At 42.0% G+C, this 13,984-nt stretch overlaps 1 protein-coding gene across 1 annotated transcript; it reads right to left on the minus strand.

The window, feature by feature from the left end:
- Positions 1-2,126: 2,126 nt before the first annotated feature.
- On the minus strand, positions 2,127-3,424 carry LOC141680017 (uncharacterized). The gene is made up of 2 exons (XM_074486353.1): positions 2,761-3,424; positions 2,127-2,512 (listed from the first exon to the last, which is right to left on the minus strand). The coding sequence occupies exons 1-2, from the start codon at positions 3,422-3,424 to the stop codon at positions 2,127-2,129; spliced, it is 1,050 nt and encodes a 349-aa protein (XP_074342454.1).
- Positions 3,425-13,984: the final 10,560 nt, after the last annotated feature.

Consider the following 13,984-nt stretch of genomic DNA (forward strand, 5'->3'; position numbering starts at 1 on the left):
CTGGATTAACCCTACATGGGTTCCTGTCGGCTATAAGGCCTTCATGTGGCCTGGTCGACCAATTCTGCTCTTTTTGGATGTTTGGCCCTTTTTCTAGTGAGCGTTATGTACTTGTTCACGTGAACGTTCTACACTTCATGAAACTTATTTCCCTCCGTGAGGGTTCTAGTCGGCCTAATCCTTCCTTGTGGAGGACTAGGCATCACTGACTCTTAGTAGGCCAGAATCTCACCTCCGTGAGCATCTTACTCTTCATGAAACTTATTTCTCTCCGTAAAGGTTCTAGTCATCCCAATCCTTCCTTGTGGAGGAGTAGGAGTCACTGACTCTTGGTAGGCCAGAATCTCACCTTCGTGAGCATCTTACTCTTCATGAAACTTGTTCTCGTGAATGTTCTGTTCTTTACGAAACTTGTTTCCGTGGAAGTTCTTGTCTTCACCAGGAGCATCACTTGGCTCTTGTTCATGGTTTTCTTGGAACCTTCTCTTAGGGTCCATCCCTATTAGTTCTGGACGTCTGTAGACGTTCTTTCGAGGACGTCCTAGTCGGCCTAACCCCTCAATATCGAGGAGTCAGCTTCAAGGACTCTTGGTCGGCCATAGAGACCAAGCTCTTGAGGCCCTGGTCGGCCATAACCTTAATGTCTAGAGCTTATTGTCCCTTCGGGATCTTATTTCGTGGAAGTTCTTGAACTTCAATCTTCTCAATATCAATTCATGGATTAGACTTCTCTCTTTTTTATTCGAGGGAGTGCCTTTCCGGGTGAGGACCTCATCGAAGGACCCTTTAGACGGTCAAAGATCTTTATGGATGGCTACTCGGCCTCCTCTTGTCGGTCAAGGGGAAACATTTTTGCTTTCTTGGACAACATGTATCGATGGGCCTCGAACATAAACTATCATGTTCGTGTTCTTGATGGGTCCTCATAATTCAAAGGAAGCTTGTTAAAGTTGGCCTAACCCCTCCTATTTTTCCATTGGTTAAATTTGTTCCAATTAAGCGAACAGCTTCCTGAGGCGGGGATGTGCGAGGCTCATGCCTTATATATGGTACATCTCTTCTTTTTAGAACTTTCAATACTTCAAATTAAAGGAGGAGCCTGGCTGGCTTAAGGTATCCCTTGGAGGCCGGTCAGCTGGAGCCCTTTCCGAGGGATCTCCAGTTGGTCAAAGGCTTTCTCTTGAGGCTGATCAGCCTTCTTTGGTAGGCTGGAGTTTGTAATGTAGACTTTAGTCGACCATATACATTTTGTGAAGTTAGCTTTCTAATATCTTTTTCTTATTAGGCCAACGCCTACTTCGCAGCTTCTTTCACTAAGAGTGCACAATGAAGGAGTGAGCACATGGCCTTGGAGGCATTGATGAAAAAACCTGAGAGAAAGTTTCAGGCCTAGGATTCTAGAGCTCTCTTAGTGTTTATCAACAGTCAGAAGACTTATTCAAGATGATGGACACCCATGATAATGAGGTGCGCTCCGTTAATATGTCCATTAGTTCTGTTCATAGCTCTTACCCGGATATGGTAAATTTGCGGGGCTTTCCTAGCCTTTGGGTTGTTTCTGAGGTTGCCATTATTGACCAATCATCTGATTTTGGACTATAATTGTCCTTCAGTGTTTAGGGCTTGCATGGCTTTGTTTTCCGTGTGTGGCTTTTATCTATTTGTGGTCCTTCATGGACTTGAACATCTTCAGTATGTAACCTAATTGTTCATAATGACTTGATTTTTGATCCTTCAAGATCTCCTACATTTGTAGTTTAATTTCATATTCGTCTTTTATTTTCGGTACTTTGGTCCTTCGGGAATTTTATTCATTGGATGCTCGTACACTGGTCGACCTTATTCCTCCATTTACTACTAAGTACTAGGAACATGTCTTTCATGTCCTAAATATATTAAACCTTCAGCTTTGAAATGTGCCAGGTATGAGGCACTTTGTCACCGCTCAGGGTTTCCGACTTGTAAGATCCTCGTCTTCATATTTTCTTGACCTTATACGGCCTTTCCCAATTAGGGGTTAACTTTTCTTTCTCTTCAAATCCTAAAGCCTCAATCTTTCTTAAGATCAAGCCTCATTGGTAAAAGAACCTTTCTTTAACCCTTTTATTAAAATAGAGTGAGGCTCTTCATTGCTGCTCTATACTGCGGGCGCTGGCCTCATCTCTGACCTCGTTAATGGGATCAAGAGCGAGCCTCATGCCTTCTTCATTGGTTTCCGATTCATAATCTTCGATCCTAGGGGATCCATGTGTGATTTCAAGGGGCACCACTGCCTCGGCTCCGTAAGCCAGCATGATTGGGGTAGCTTCAGTTATCACTTTGCAGGTGGTATGATATTCCCATAGTATAGGCAGCAACTCATCCACCCAAGTGTTTTTTGAGCGTTCAACCCTCTTCTTAAATCCATCAAGGATGATTCTGTTAGCAACTTCCGCTTCCCCATTTTCCTGAGGATGTGCAATGGAGGTGAAGCGAAGTTCTATGCTGTTATCATCACAGTACTCTCTGAACTCTGCATTATCAAATTGTTTCCCATTATCCGTGACAAGGATGCGTTGGATTCCATATCGGCATATCACATTCTCCCAGAAGAATTGGATAATTTGCTTGGTGGTTATCTTGGCTAGTGCCTTAGCCTCAATCCACTTTGTAAAGTAGTTTATGGCTACCACAATGAACTTCCTCTATCCCGATGCCATAGGAAATGGTCCAAGTATGTCCATCCCCCACATTACAAAAGGGATGGGTGTGCTGAATGACGTAACTCTCTCTGGGGTTGTCGTACTATCGGAGCATGCATCTGGCATCTGTCGCATCTCTTCACATAAGCCTTTGCATCGACTAGCATAGTTGGCCTGTAGAATCCCAACCGAGTTATCTTGTGAGCGAGGGCCCTGTCCCCCAAGTGTTGTCCATAAATCCTTTCATGGGCTTCTCTAAGTGCCTCCTCTGCTTCAAGAGGTCTTAAGCACTTCAAGTACGAAATAACAAAGGACCTTTTATAAAGAAGGCCTTCAATCAACAAGTATCTTAACGCTCTAACCGACAGCTTGCGTGCCTCCTGGGCATCATCGGGGAGCCACCTAGTTTCAAAGTGGGTTTTGATCGGGTTTATCCAATAGCTTTCCACACCGACCGGTGCTATCAGATTTATGACATGAATATTAAGGGTCTTCAAGACTTGGAAGTAAATATTTCTCCGATAGTTCTCGATTTCAGATGAGGCAAACTGAGATAAGGCATCCGCCGTAGTGTTTTCCTCTCTCGGAACATGTTCTGCATACCATTCATCAAACTGAGTCAGTATTCCCTTTACGACTCTTAGGTACTTGGCCATAGCATCATTTTTGGCCTCAAACTCCCCATTAACTTGAGCAACTACAAGTCTTGAGTCTCCACAGACCTTCCAGTTTTTGGCCCTCATGGCTCTAGCTAAGCCTAAGCCAGCTATCAACGCTTCATATTCTGCTTCGTTGTTCGTAGTTGGAAAATCCAACTTCAAAGCATACTCAATCATAAACCCATCAGGGCTTTGCAATACTAGGCCTGCGCCACTAGATTTTATTTTGGACGCTCCGTTAAAATGGAGAACCTGGTATTCTTTTAGTACCGTTCCTTCATCTTTCTCCCCTTCTTCTGGGGTTACTATCTCTAGCCCCCCAACTTATTGGTCGTTAATAGTATATTCGACCATGAATTCTGCTAAGGCCTGAGCCTTGATGGCCGTTCGAGGCTTCTACTTGATATCAAATTCCCCTAGCTTAATTACCCACTTGATGAACCTTCCACTGGCCTTCGGGCTATGAAGAATGTTCCTCAGGGGTTGGTCCGTCAGGACTTCAATCTTGTGAGCCTGGAAGTACGGTCTCAACTTCCTTGAGGCTGTGATGAGAGCAATCGCGAACTTCTCCGTGGTGGAGTAATTCAACTCTACTCCATGGAGAACCTTGCTTACATAGTATACAGGCTTTTGGAGCTTCTGCTCTTCCTTCACGAGGACTGCACTCATGGCTTGTTCAGATACCGCGAGGTACAAATAAAGAGTGTCCTCCGGACTTGGTTTAGCCAATAACGGGGCCTCAGTCATGTACTTCTTTAGCTATTCAAAGGCCTCTTGGCTCTCAGCTGTCCATTTAAAGTCCTTCACCTTCTTAAGGGTTTTGAAAAAGGGCAGGCATTTATCTCCTGACTTGGAGATGAACCTCCCTAGAGCTACGATTCTTCCCGTCAGCTTCTGAACATCCTTGATGAAGCGTGGTGGCTCCATGTCTAGGATGGATTTGATATTGTCTCTATTCCCTTCTTAGAGACCATATGACCTAAAAATTTTCCAGACCCAATGCCAAAAGCACACTTGGCTGGGTTTAACATCGTCTTGTGGTGCCTCAGCACTTCAAATGCCTCTCTGAGGTGACTAATATGATCGGCCTTGGTTAGGCTTTTGACTAACATGTCATCAATATAGACCTCCATGGTCTTCCCAATTAGATGGGCAAATATCTTGTTTACCAGTCTTTGGTAAGTAGCTCCTGTATTCTTAAGTCCAAAAGCCATAACAAGATAACAGAATACACTAAAGTCAGCTATGAAAGATATCTTGGGGGTGTCATCCTTATGCATTCTAATCTGATTGTAACCACTAAAGCCATCCATGAAGCTTAGCATCTCGTGTCTAGCAGTGGCATCAATCAGGGTATCAATCCTTGGTAGGGGTAATAGTCCTTGGGACAAGCATCATTCAAGTCATTGAAGTCAATGCACATCATCCACTTTCCATTGGCCTTCTTAACCATTACGGGGTTGGCCAACCATTCAGGGAATTTCACTTCCTCAATAAATCCATCTTCTAAAAGCTTCTCGACCTCCTGCTTAATGGCTTTCAGCCTATCAGGGGCATAAGTTCTCTTTTTTTTGCTTTACAGCCTTTTGAGTTGGATCAACATTCAACCTATGAGTTATAAGGTTCGGGTCAATCCCAGGAATATCATTTGTTGTCCAAGCGAATACATCATTGTTCTCTTGGAGGAAAGTCATTATTCGACCCTTCAATGGCTTGTCCAAATATGCCCCAATGTATGTGACATTTTCCGGGTCTAAGGGATTTAAGGGAATTGGGACCAAGTCCTCAGCTGGCTTTCCTCGTAGTTCGTCATTCTCTCGGACATACATGTCTTCTATGGGGAGAACCTGCCCCCCGGTTCCATTGGGCATAAGTGCTGTAATATAGCAACTACGGGCCATTTTCTGATCTCCTCTTGATCTCCAATACCGTTCCTAGTTGGGAACTTCAGTACCATGTGGTAAGTTGAGGGCACAGCCTTAAAAGTATGGATCCCTGTCCTACCCATGATGGCATTGTAGGTAGAGGCTGCCTTGACAACCTAAAAGTTCAACATTTGTGTGGCCTCCCTGGGCTCTTCCCTGATAGTTACGGGAAGTTATATTGCTCCCTCGACTTTACATTCCACATGGTTAAACCTGTAGATGGGTGCGTCGGATGGAGTTAGTTGAGAGTCATTATATCCCATCCTTATGAATGTATCATAGAACAGAATGTCCATGAAAGCTCCATTGTCCACTAGGACCCTCATAACAGGACAATTTCTAATTATCGGAGTGATAACCAGAGGATCATCATGAGGAAATTTCAAACCTTCAAGGTCTGGGTCGCCAAATTCAAGTGTCATCTCTGACATGGAATGCTTAGATGGTTCCATAACTATGCTCATTACTTCTCTTGCATATGCTTTTCGGGAGTTCCTTGTAGTGCCAGCTACTGTAGGTCCTCTCGAGATCATATTAACTATTAGACCTCGGGGTTGTGGGTTGCGATCTCTGTTGTTACCTCTTCAATCATCATATCTTCGATCATTATCTCTCTTCTGGCCTCCGGCCTCTTCACCCTTGGTGAAATGTCCAAACTTTCCCCTTCGGATCAGATACTCAATCTCATCCTTGAGTTACCTACAATCGTCAGTATGATGACCGACATCTTTGTGAAACCTGCATTACTTAATCTTGTCTCTTTTCTCGGGGTCCCCCCTTAGTGGCTTCGGCCATTTGAAGTCTTTGTCCTTCTCAATTTCCATAAGGATATGGCTCCTAGGAGCGTTCAACCTCGCATACTCAGTAAACCTTGGTTGTTGATTCTTCTTAGAAGAGGAGGAGTTAAAGTTTTTGCTAATTCGTGGATACTTGTCCTTAGTGTCGTACTCCTGATCCGTCTTCCTCTTCTTGTTTCCAGTAGGTTTATTATTCACAGTTGTCTTCTTCATACTCTCCTCTACCTTGATATACTTTCCGGCTCTATCCTAGAGCTGCAGCATACTCTCGGGAGGGCATTTAGCCAGGGACATCTTAAAGAACTCGTCTCTAGTCCCTTGTTATAGGGCTATCATAGCTACCTTATCATCAAGATCCAGGACCTTCAAAGCCTCCTTCGTAAATCGATTCAGATACTCTCTCAATGACTCCTTTGCTCCTTGGATTATGCCCATGAGAGAAGCTGAACTTTTCTCGTGCACTCTGCCACTTATGAATTGCTTGATAAAAGCTTGGCTCAAGTCTTTAAAGGATCCAATAGAGTTCGGGGGCAGACGACTGTACCACCTTTGAGCCATACCCGATAGGGTTTGAGGGAAGGCCTGACACTTAATAGCGTCGTTCACGGGCTGTAGCAGTAGGGCTTTAGAGAATGTCCTAACATTATTAGCAGGGTCGCCAGTACCATCGTATGCTTTGATGGTGGGCATCTTGAACTTTCTCGAGATGTGAGTGTTCATTATCTCATTAGTGAATGGTGGGTTTGGATCATCGGGATCTCCTAGGGGCATAAGATCAGTTGGATCAACCCTTGGGGCAACTGCCCTTCTTGGTATTGGACCATCCAAGTCTATGATTGGAGGAGGATTTCTCCACCTTGGAGCATGTGGGGGTCTTGGGACCAGATGTGTCTCTAGGTCACGCTTTGGCCTTTGGATCTCAGCTTCATGAGCCCTGATCCTCTCTTAAAAATCTTGGGGATTCATCCCTTGAGTTCCCCTTGAGCGTTGTTCAGTGTCAGCCATCAGTTCTTTGTCAGCACGCCTCCTTGGAGCAACATCATCATCCGATGACTCAGAGTCTCTTTCAGTATAAGGTCCAGAGAATTCTTGATCCTACGAAATAGAAACCAAGCCACGTATGTATTACGGCGTCCACCCTTGTACTTCACTCCTATTAGAGTGCCCGCTCCCTCCGACTTCGGGGTATAGAGGCATCCCGTAAGGGGGATTAGTAGTCACAATTATCGAGTACTCATACCAAAGGGGTTGAGAGTTCACAGGTGCATGTAGCTGCTGAAGTTGGGGATTCATCCCTTAAGGAGCCGGGGGATTCGTCCCTTGTGGATGAGCCTCAGTTTCCCCTACTAGGGTTCCTCCTTGCGTGGAGGCATAAGTTGAGTGTGGTGGTATGTCCACTGATGAGATTTTCCAAGATGGGACAGGAGTGTCTGTCCCACTAGTGTTTCTGCTCCGTGTATTCACCATGGTTGTTGTAATTTTCCCACAAACGGCGACAAATGTTGTGGAATAAAAACCTGAATACCTTAATATTTATTGCTAGGGTTGGTGAGCTTCATGCTTTAATGGCTGCTCTTGCGTTCCGGACTATCGATCCTTGCAAGATGCCTATGTATCTCTGTGTTGTAGAGGATCAAGCCAAAAACGTAGTTCTAGGTTGAGGGGTAGAGCCTTTTATATAGAGGTGAGTCTAGGGTTAGACTTCTGTTGGGAGACTTGGTGGACAAGTCTCCAACTTAGATGATGATTAGGAGTCCTTTTGAGGAAGGAGATCAAGAACCTTCTATGTAGGACTTTGAGTCCGTTTGGAACACATGTCTCTGCTCTTCCAGCCGTATTGGGCCTAGTCCGTGAACAACTCAGGTTTTTGGACTTGGACGGCCTCTGCTGGTGGGCCTTGGTTGATTGGGCCGTCATAGGCCTGTTACGAAGCTTTGGACCAGACAGGCCTGCTATGAAGCTTGGACCAGACAGGCCTGTATTTGACTTTTCAGATAAGAAGCTCAAGTGTAATTAATGCGATATTTAATGTGTCTTTAGGATGTATTTTCTATCCATATCAGTTCCCTTACAGGATATCGTTTTGGTGTAAAGTGTGGAGTGGCCTACACATTTACAACGATTTGCCTTGTACATGGCTTCAGGGTTGTTTTAAAACTTCCCTATTATTTCCTTATCTTTTTCCCTCTTTTTAGGAATTTTCTGGTATTTCTCAGGAATTTTCCCTTAATTTCTGGGACTTTTTCCTAATTTTTCAATAATATTCTATCAAAAATAATTTTTAAAGTTATTTTCAAATTTTCCCTAATTTTTCTGGGATTTTCGGAATTTTTTCAGCCCTTTTTCGACTAGGATTCTAGTCGAAAATTCGTCATGGATCCTAGTCGAATATTGGGCCAACTTCTGGATCCTGGTCGAAGAATTTCGACTAGGATTCATGACCAGGATTTCGACCTGGATCCTAGTCGTGTTCACGACCTGGATCCTGGTCGAAATTTTGGCCGTTTTCTGGTTCCTGCTCGTGAAACTTTGACTAGGATTCATTACCAGGATTTCGACCTGGATCCTAGTCGAGTTGTCGACCTGGGTCTTGGTCGAAATTCATGCCACCTTTTGACTCCTGCTCGTGAAACCTCGACTAGGATTCACGACCAGGATTTTGACCGGGATCCTAGTCGAGTTTACGACCTGGGTCTTGGTCGAAATTCATGACCCTTCTTTGTTCCTTTTCGAAAGATTTTGAGCTTGATACACGACAGGATTTCGACCTGAATCCTGGTCTTTTTGATGGGTGTTTTTCCTGACTTCTGTTCGAAAGAATTCGAACAGGATTCACGATCTCAAACACGACCTCAATCCTTGTCTATTACGCGGGTGTTTTCTGGCTCCTGTTCGAAAGAATTTGAATAGGATTCACGAACTCAAACTCGACCTCAGTCCTTGTCTATTAGGCGGGTATTTTTCTGGCTCCTGTTCGAAAGAATTCGAACAGGATTCACGAGCTCAAACTCGACCTAGATCCTGGTCTATTTGAATGAGTTGGCTTTATTGGGCTTTTCCTAATCCAACTTGGATTTGGGCTTTGAATTGGGCCTCTATTTTTCCAAATCCTATTTGGATTTGGGCCTTGATTTGGGCCTCTATTTTTCCAAATCCTATTTGGATTTGGGCCTTGATTTGGGCCTCTATTTTTCCAAATCCTATTTGGATTTGGGCCTTGATTTGGCCCTCTATTTTTCCAAATCCTATTTAAGATTTATCAAGGATATTCTGGAATATTCTGGAAAGTTCCAAAACTTGGGCTTTGTCTTTGGGCTTTAAAACTAATGGGCCTCTTTTTGCCTTTTCATCTTCTCTTTGGCTGCCTATATAAGAAAGTGAAGTGAGTCATTTTACCTCACTTATCATTTCTTGCTTCTTGAGCTCTCTTCTTCTCCTTCACAAAAAATCCAAGGTCTTTTTCAGAGTCTTCTAAGCCTTTTCTCGCTTTCTCTTTCGGCTTTTATAAATTCCCAGGTATATTTTTGCTTTTCTCGTCTTCATATGTTTTGATTTATGCCTAAATCTGTTTCTTTTGCTCTTTCTTAGATGGCAGATAAGAGAATGACCCATTTGGATAAAATGAATGTGTCCAAGAAGTCCAATGAGTTCCCCATTCGATCAAGGTACACTTCCTTGATTGATATGATTAACTCCTGAGGGGACGAGTACCCGTCCGACGCTCACCTCGATGCTTTTGATCATGACAACATTTCTCAGGATTCAAAGGAGTTGGATAAGATGAGATCTTTCTTCAAGATCAAGGAGCCCTTCAAGTTGGTTCTTGTGGGTCCGGCCGACAGGGCTTGCCACTGGAAGAAGGACGCATTATATGTCTTTAGGGACACCTTGAGGGCAGGTATCAGACTCCCTTTCCATCCTTTTATTCCGGTTTTATTAGCTGATTTGGGTATCAGCCCTTGCCAACTCCCTCCAAACTCTTGGAGGTTGATACTTTGCTATTTGTCGCAATGTACCAAGCACGACGTCCCTCCTTCTGTCGTCGTGTTCAGAAAGATATTTCAGTTGAAGAACAGTCCTGACAAGAATTCGGGGTGGGTTTTTTGAACCAACGCCCCACTGTTCCTCATATAGTGAACGGGAAGTCCATCCCCGACAACAACTTGAGGTGGAAGAAAGAGTTTTTTTACGTCCTCTGGGAAGGTGGCGACTGGGGGACTCTCTTTTACTCATCTTTTGGGCAAGCTGTGGATGGGAGCCCGAATGACATAGTTTTGACTGAGGAGGAGACCAGGGCTTTTAATCTCCTTACCCAGGATAACGGGACGTCTCATTCCTGGGACCTCATTAGAGAGACTGTTCTTGTGGAGCGTGGCCTCTCTCCCATTCCTAAGCAAGGTATGTTTTCTTCCTTAGTTGTTTTCGGCTTTCCTCGCCTTTTTACTTTACTATCTTTCCAATTCCTTTTTCTTAATTCTTGTAGTGGCTGAGAGGATCGAAGAGGCTACCAAGCCTAAGGACCTGGAAATGACCAGGATGAAGCGTGCAGGAAAGGTCTTCAAGGACCCACGCCTCGGGGATCGCTTTCCTAAGTTTTTACTTCAAATAAGAGACGGGGACGAAGAAGGCCCCAGCCAACCCCTGCATACCAAACAGAAGCCAGGGGCCTTCTTTCAACCTGCATGGGGTATTCGGGTAAAAGACACGATTGTTGGCAACACTAAGCACGCCAAAGAATGGTCAATTCAGTGTATTTCCCTGGTAGACTACCAAGACTTTGTCCTCCAACAAAACTTGGAGGCTAATGAGCTTTTTGGTGCTCGGGCTCTGGCGACGGTATACATCTTTTCTCCTTTTTTATTACTATAACCTTTTTTCGTGATCTTCCTTCTCATTTCTTCTTCATCGCTTGTAGGTGAACGTCCATTTTCAAGGGGCACTTCACCAAGCTAAGGCTTGGAAGGTTGTCCTAGAGGATACGACCAAAAAATTGGAAGAGGCCAACCAAGAAATTGAACAACTCAAGGCCCAACTTGCCTCCTCAACCTCTGACCTGGAAATGGCTCGGGCTGAGGTAGTGATCCTTAAGGCTCAAAAGGACAAAGCCTTCGATGCTTGGACGGACACACAGGAGTTTGAAGACTTAATGTGGCGCCCTCTAAACCCGGGTCAGAAGTTTGGGGTCCACACACACACCTTATTTATAACCTGCTTATAACAATACTAAAGATAATAATAATATGCAATGACCTTACTTACCAACAACCACGGATCACAACAAGTTAAAGTATGCACACAAGACAAACACCCTAATATATTACATACCGATTAAATCCCAACCATTCAAACTCAAACTGAGTATTAAACATATTACAAACTTTTACAATTTACATTATTCCAAAAGAAGCCTACTAGCTCAGCTTCAACAGCTTTAATCCCTAGCTCTCATACTGGACTGGGGATCCTTGCTACCAACTGGTTCCTTTTTAACTGGAAAGAGTATAAACAACATCGCACGAATGAGCTAACTAGCTCAGCAAGTCACAATGACAAAACTGAGAATAATGATCATCAAGTGAATATGGTTATGATATCGAGTGAACAATGGATTATGATTTAGAATTGGATACTATATTTTTATTTTAAAACCAAGGTTAGGCTGCTGATCAGTCACGCACTAACCCCGAGCAAAGCACACAACATTGCTCTAACTACTGGATCCAAGGAACACATTGGCCTAACTTGACCATTATATGGTCTGACCACGAATCTGGTCCACAATTTTATAAAAACAATCCAATTCTAACATAATAACAAAATTAAACAATAATAAACAATAATCAGAATCATTAACAACAGTGAGTGTTTAACAATAAAAGGGTTTCAACCCTTGTGTGGATCAACAAGGTACTTTCAAGGCTTGGGTGTTGGGTAATGAAAGAATTGGATAACAAAGGAATTAATATTTCAGGGTTTCAAGAATTTGGTCTTTCAAAGCGTAAGATACCATGGGTTGAGTATATAATAATTCAGTTCAGTGTCTGGTATTTAGTTTGTATGTATTTGTGGAGTAGTATCGTAGATTTGTGGTTCATGTTTGGGTATACAATAATCAACGGCTTAGAAAGAATATGGTTCATGGCTCAAGAATAATAACTGAAATCAGGGTTTAGGTTTCTGTGCTTCAAAGCACTTGCAATGTCAACAAGACTATCAAGTACTACAATATCTCGAGAAAGTTCAGAACACTTGCCTGGTATTAGCTTACTATCCTGCACTCGCTTCCAATCACAATCGTCTTACTCATCAACTACCTGTTTCCCTTTCCTACGTCTTGCCTCTTCTGCTCACATATGATAAGCATCTATCAATCATCAACTCACAGGATTCTATTCAACACATACTTCTATCTACCCTTCGTTTCACCCAAATCCGATTAACGGATTGAAAGTTATGCAATAACCAAGTAAACACCGAATATATAGACCGATAGTCAATCAAAAAGTCACGTATAACACATAATACATCACGTAATCAATGACATATCATTTATAAAGAAGTCTCGGATCATAAATATGCTTTCGGGTATTTAAAATGATTTTTATAGTATTTTTCAGAATTAATACGGGTCGTTGGATCAATTTCGGGTTAAAAAACAGGGTTCGGTTGGCCAATTCTGGCTCCGAAACAATTTTGTAATAATTATCGAGCCTTGGAAATAATTTAGAATAATATTTTAAAGCTCGAAACTATTTTTCGGAATTTTTAAATCATTTTTAACTAATTAAATCTAATTAAATAATTAATTAAAATCAATTAATAATTAATTAAATCAATTAATCAATTAATTTTTTAATTAATTGACCAATTAATCAATTAAAAATCAACTGAAATTAATTAACTAATTAATTAACTAATTAATTCAGATTTATTTTTGAATTAAAAATAATTTTCGGAATTAAAATACTAATTTTTAGAATTTTCAGAAATTAAAAATGAATTTTTATAATAAAAATAAATAGGAAAAATGATTTTTAAACATTTTATAAACAGGAATCCTATTTTTGAAAACTTTGCAAACTACAGGGACTAAACTTTGCAAACTGCAATTTTGCCAGCCCAGCCGTCGAGTCGTCGGAGTGTGGCCGGAGAACACGATTCCGGCCACCTCAGGCCACCAAACTGTCCAGATTAAATCAACAGGTTACCAGCAACTTATTCATGCAATCAAAACTCAATAATCATCTCTGTTCTGGCCAAAAATTGGCCAAGAACATCGCCGGTTTCCGGCGAACATCGAATACTTTCAAAACACAACTCCCTTCGATCCATTAATCCTCTGTTCACGAGCTATATACCAATCGATTGCAAATTTCATAAGGAACACAACCCACTATAAATCAATAGCTAATAACCCCTGGATCAAAAACCCCCAAATTTCAATTGAAAACATTCATACGGGCTATAAACCCTAATTTTGAAATTCGAAAATTTAACCTACTTTTGAGCATGTTATTGAACTTCAAATCAGGCGTATAATATATCAAAATTATCAGGAAAACAATCTCTACCACATGCAATCATCAAATCATACAAACAATCATCCGAACAAAAATTCATATTTTTCATAAAAATAATTCGAAAATAATTAAATTTATATAAAATCAACCTTTGATTCTGCAGTAAAACAGGTCCTGGAATCTGATAGTACTCCTTGAGACCTTCAAATTGGTTACTCCAACTTTCCAAACGAATTTCACTAACACCTTGAATTTGTGGTTTGATTCTCAGAAAGGTTTATGAATATATGATTTTTCTCTGTAAAATTATATAATTATCTGTCTGTAAATGATTTTGATACGAAATAAAATACGGTAAAAGGCTATTTATATTTACGAGAAACTAGTATCCCGTTGGATCAT

Source organism: Apium graveolens, chromosome 8 (genome assembly GCF_009905375.1).
Source record: "Apium graveolens cultivar Ventura chromosome 8, ASM990537v1, whole genome shotgun sequence".
Lineage (NCBI taxonomy): Eukaryota > Viridiplantae > Streptophyta > Magnoliopsida > Apiales > Apiaceae > Apium > Apium graveolens.